The sequence below is a fragment of the Propithecus coquereli genome, unplaced genomic scaffold, assembly GCF_000956105.1.
Source record: "Propithecus coquereli isolate 6110/MARCELLA unplaced genomic scaffold, Pcoq_1.0 Scaffold27, whole genome shotgun sequence".
NCBI lineage: Eukaryota > Metazoa > Chordata > Mammalia > Primates > Indriidae > Propithecus > Propithecus coquereli.
In genome coordinates, this window is record NW_012148285.1 from 12,222,930 (window position 1) to 12,228,227 (window position 5,298).

The following is a 5,298-nucleotide window of genomic DNA, read 5'->3' on the forward strand; positions in this document are numbered from 1 at the left end:
ATTTCTTTCATAAAGTCATGTTCTCTTGGTGACATTTGTCAGTTGATCCTTTTAGTGAATAGATTAGTGATGAAAAACCTTAAACATCAATGCCTTTAAGCAAAGCAGAATTTTTTTTCTTCTACTGGCAGGATCAGCCAGGTAGGATGCAAAACTTTAACTAGGCAGTATTACTATCCCATTGGAAATCTGGATTTATTATTATAATTATATAGCCCTTTACTCTCTCCTAAATCAAGCATGCTAGAAAAAGCAGACTATGAAGAAACAAAATATACAGACTAAATAGAAAATACAATTGTATGCAACAAGTAATTCTTATTTTACAGAAATAGATATAATAATGCATTCCTAAGTGCTACATTCAAGAAGATTGTGCTGTCTTCCCCAAATTTGTTACCCTTCACAGAAAGATCTTATAAGCTGATACAAATGTTTTTGATAGTAAGTACTGGGATAACATACATGAAACCTATCATTTCTGTAGACAACTTATTGTTGACAGGAATGTATACTTCTGACCAAAATGGTGATCCACAGCTACTATATGGACATTAAGAGGCTAATCTGAGTTTTTGAAGTTACAAAAACAGGGAAAAACAGTCTTCTGCAATAATTTCCCCTTGAGTAGAATAGTATCTAATTTGTTTATCAAATTCAGCAGTAAGTATGTAGGGATGAATGAAATTTATGTTTTAAAACTTATAATTTGTCATATCTTCTCAATATTTTGTAAAAATAAATCCAAATGTCCATTAAGTTTACCAAAAGGGTATCTGTAGACATCTGGGTGCATAAAACAAACTGATGTTTGTGTAAGTTAAGCACAGAGATGAGGCAATTCCTAAACACTAATTTGTCTTCACCCAAGCCTATTATTGAGAGGAACATGGAGGCATGGGGCAGGAATTAGCCAGACTGACCAAGTTCTCCAGATAACTGCTCAGCCTTTTGATGTCACTTTGTGTAAACAGAGTCCAGGGTTAAATAAAAAGTCTTGGGCAGGGAAAATAATGATAATAATCCTCCACCCCCCCTTTTTATCCTAATGAATGCTGTCTTCTTAAATTGTCGCAACATTTGGCCGCTTTCTTTGGATTTTTCCTGCATATACTCCTAAAAATAGAGCAAAACTAATATTATTTCTCAATGGTAGTTTTTCTATACAATTTAATGAATGCTTACTATTAATATGTACTGAGCACTTAGCTAAGCAATATACATTGTCATATTTACTCCTTAAATGAAAGAATCGTGAGGTAGAAATTGTTACTACCATTTCAAGGATAATAAAACTGAGGCATAGGAGAGTACTTGCCTTAGGTAACAGAGCTAGAACTCTGAGAACCCAGTTCCACCTGATTTGTTATTTTACTTAACCATTTTGCATAACCACCTACTGTGCATTGATCATTGGTTTCTGAATTTCACTAGAAACTCTAGTCAAGTACAAAACATCAAATGAGGAAATCACGGCTGTAATCTTAGCTCTCTGGGAGGCCGAGGTGGGCGGATTGTTTGAGCTCAGGAGTTCGAAACCAGCCTGAGCAAGAGCGAGACCCGTCTCTACTAAAATTAGAAAGAAATTAATTGGACAACTAAAAATATATAGAAAAAATTAGCCGGGCGTGGTGGCGCATGCCTGTAGTCCCAGCTACTCGGGAGGCTGAGGCAGGAGGATCGCTTGAGCCCAGGAGTTTGAGGTTGCTGTGAGCTAGGCTGACGCCACGGCACTCTAGCCCGGGCAACAGAGTGAGACTCTGTCTCAAAAAAAAATAAAATAAAATAAAATAACATTGCAATTTGGTTTGTAAAAACTATAAATAACTTTAAATGCTTTGCAGCATACTTTAACATTTTAGAATTCTTCAGTCTAAGAGTATGATATTCTATCATAACAAAAATGAGTTTTCTATAAATTGCTTAATAATGGGTTTGTCTCCAGGTAGAACAAATCAAAGCATAATTTCAAATTTGTATGAAACATAATCCAGGCCATTAAAAATCTAAGCAGGAAAGAGTAATCTTTTCAAGAGTAACAATGGACTCCTGTGTTCAGATTCAGAGTTAGCATTTTAACTGGTCAGGATCCTAAATTCTCAGTTTATGTAAAAGAATAAAATTCTTTAGAGTCTTTCAACTATCTAAATATGCGCTCATGTACAAATAAATCTACAGAAAAAACAGGAAAGAATTTTTGTACTTGTTTAGGTATGTATTAATAGTACATGTTAATTCAAGGGTTAAGTTCATTTGTATTAATAATTATGTTGCAATGCAATTAAACCTCAGTAGTTCTAAGAACTGGACCTCACTATATGTTATTAACATCAATGACTGCCTGTTCATCTTTTACACCATTGAATATTAATGAATAGAAACAGTAGTTGCTATTTTGCTTATAAGTTCACAAGTGACAAATAGTGGAGATGAAATGCATGAGAAAAGAACATGGAGAGTAGCTACTGTGGCAAATTGATAATATTAGGCAAAACAATACTAATTCTTCAATGATTTTCCAACTAGCTAACATTTATCAAAATATATAACACTAACATGGGAAAAACTGAAAATGTCTTAAAATTCCACAGATTTGGTCTTTGGTCTGAGTTCTTCCAAATGGTATCCTTCAAACTATTAATAGCTGATTCTGCCTATGGAGTAAGCAAAATCTTCCACTATGTAATTAATCCCTTTTAAAACAATTCCATTCACTGTCACAGTGATTTCCAACAGATGACCTTTTAAATTGTCCTATATATATGTGACTTTATGAATCATATTCAGTACTACACACAAAAAGTCAGCAGTCATTTCAAAGTTATGATCAATAGCTTGTTCCCTCTTTGAACTTTGGTGAACAAATGGTGGTAACATGAAGAAATTGCTTATGTTGCTTTTTCCCTCCTAATTCTAAGGGAATAACTTAGCAATCAAAGCTCTAAAATTTGTCTAATTGTATAATGGAAAGATTACAATTGATTAAAGGTTTAATCTTAATTGCCTGGTGATTAATTTAGGTTTCCTTTAAATGTTTAGAAAGCAGTTTAGTTAAAGCACAACATTTTGAAAGTATCTTTCAATGGATCACATAATTTTAAGTGAACTTAATCAAAGTGTCTTAACAAAGATACCTAAAAAATATTACAACATTTGGTTAGGAGCTTTGGATTAGCTCAACATTGAATTTGTCTTCTTGCCACCATAAACAGAATTTCAAAATACAGTTTTTAGTTTAGCTCTTAAATAATCCTCACATAATGAACATAAGGAGAGATTTAGCTCAAGCTTCCTATTAAGCAAAAGATTAAGAACCCCAACACCTGGCATAATCACATATGATCTTTGGTCAGAGGGAGAAAGCTTTCATCCCGTTATGCACAGATACAAATATTCCTGGGTGATATACTTCCCCAAAGCTGAAGAGACATGCATATATTTAGGTACCAGATGATCGTTATCTTCTACTCATTAATAAAAAGATTTTCTGAATTAAGCATGGATAATTCTACAGATTTTTCAGAATAAAACATATATAATGTTTTCCATAGAAATATTAAATCAAGATTGGAACCATAGTTTTACTAAGATTTTTTGACTGCCACAAAATATACTAAAGGAACACTAATAGGAATGACCATAAATATGCAAAAATTATGATGGCAAGGAAAGACAATGTATTCCACTTATGTGACCTGGGTTACGGGGTAGCTTGTGCACTTCCTTCTATTGAATGGGCTTCAAGAATTCATTTTCTACACACCTGAAATAGGCGCTCTGTTAGGCACCACTCTGCTCTGTGAAGACTTCTGTCTATTTTGCACAACCCCCTTCACTGATGTCTTAGGGGTTCTAATTGAATATAAAAAAATTAATAAGTCACTTGCATTAAGGTCTAAATGTTCAAAATTCAAAGAAAGCAACCACACTGCATCAACTGTTCAAAGCACAAATAAGCTTGAAAAGAATTTATGCATGCGCATAGTAAGGAAAGCTATACTTTTGCTTCAGCAGGAGACTATAACCATGACTCCTAGTTTGTTGGAGAATCACTTTGGTAATGTTGAACTTACTATATGGATATTTAAATTATTTAAATGAGTAAAATGGGATGAAATGAAAAGTAAAAACATGCCAACATAGGATGACAATTAAAATATAATACACAGCATTACACAAAGAGGGTTATATTTGAAAACAAAACTTTAAAATATCGTCCCAATGCTATAAAAAAATCACATCGAAAAATAGTTATCCTTTATATAAAGAACACTGTATTTTTCCCTCTCAAAGCAAATCTTGATTTGAATATTTTTAAATACCCATGTGTGTGACATTCTTACCCTTGTCTACTAAGTAGCCTATGAACAGGTGCATTCTGTCCTTGGTTTGGCTGAAGGACTCTGTTGACAAATTAAATAAAAAATTAATTCAAAAAACAAATTCTGTTTTCCCATTTTCTTTCAGTGGATGAAAGATGATGACAGTAAGATGGAAGTCATCTATGCAATGACATGGCCTATAGATTACCACAAAGCAAAGCAAATTGATTAAAGCATATTAATATAGTACTTAATATTTTGCTCACCAAGAGCCCAAACCTTAGGTTTTTATCAGGAAAAAGATGGCCAACATACGCATTAACTGTTGTGTTTTTAGATAATTTTATATACTTAACAAAAGACAACTTTTCCTTTCAAACATGTGAGAGAAGAAATTATCACTGTCATTTCACAAGAGTAGAAAATAGTTCAGAAATATTAAGTTACCTTTCTAAGGTTTTTAGTTAAGTATCAAAGAACCTCTGGACTGTGGACTAAACTCAAGATATAGCAGGGTCAAATTTCCACCAGAGATAGTATGTCCCACTCAAAGCGCCAGGAACATCTGGTCTGACACGTGACCAGGTATATGACCAGGTATTACTATCAATCCCGAGCCTGAGATCCTCTGACTCAGCAAGAAGTGTTTTACTGATGTAAAATAGAACAAAGTCAACAAAAAGGAAGTTCAGGATTTATAATTTTTTTTCTTTTTTTAAAAAAAAAAAGCCTCTTGATGAGACTAAGTGATTTTTCTCACCTTGTTTCAGAAGGATTTTGCTTAACCAGAAATTTCTTATTAGGCATTCCCATTTCAGCAGCTCTAACACAATATAAAAATAAGGACACAAACAATGTATTTAGAGAAGAGAAAAAAACATGCCTACAAGTCTAATATGGGATGACACAAACAAATCATCATTTAGAAGTTGCTGTACTACTGAAAGACCTGTACTAAGCATGAAAAGATTACTTT

The 5,298-nt window shown here is 33.4% G+C and overlaps 1 protein-coding gene across 2 annotated transcripts in view; it reads right to left on the reverse strand.

Annotated features, from left to right (window-relative positions):
• Window positions 1-818: 818 nt before the first annotated feature.
• Window positions 819-5,298, reverse strand: part of CCP110 (centriolar coiled coil protein 110kDa) — a 22,925-nt gene continuing 18,445 nt past the window's right edge. Inside the window, exons 12-15 of one of the 2 annotated variants that reach the window (XM_012647743.1) lie at window positions 5,083-5,145; window positions 4,344-4,403; window positions 3,764-3,852; window positions 819-1,116 (exon numbers count right to left, since the gene is read on the reverse strand). In XM_012647743.1, the coding sequence (XP_012503197.1) occupies window positions 1,064-1,116; window positions 3,764-3,852; window positions 4,344-4,403; window positions 5,083-5,145 (265 nt within the window). In that variant the 3' untranslated portion in view covers window positions 819-1,063. The remainder of the gene's footprint in view (window positions 1,117-3,763; window positions 3,853-4,343; window positions 4,404-5,082; window positions 5,146-5,298) is intronic. The other variant, XM_012647744.1, reaches the window with a different exon arrangement.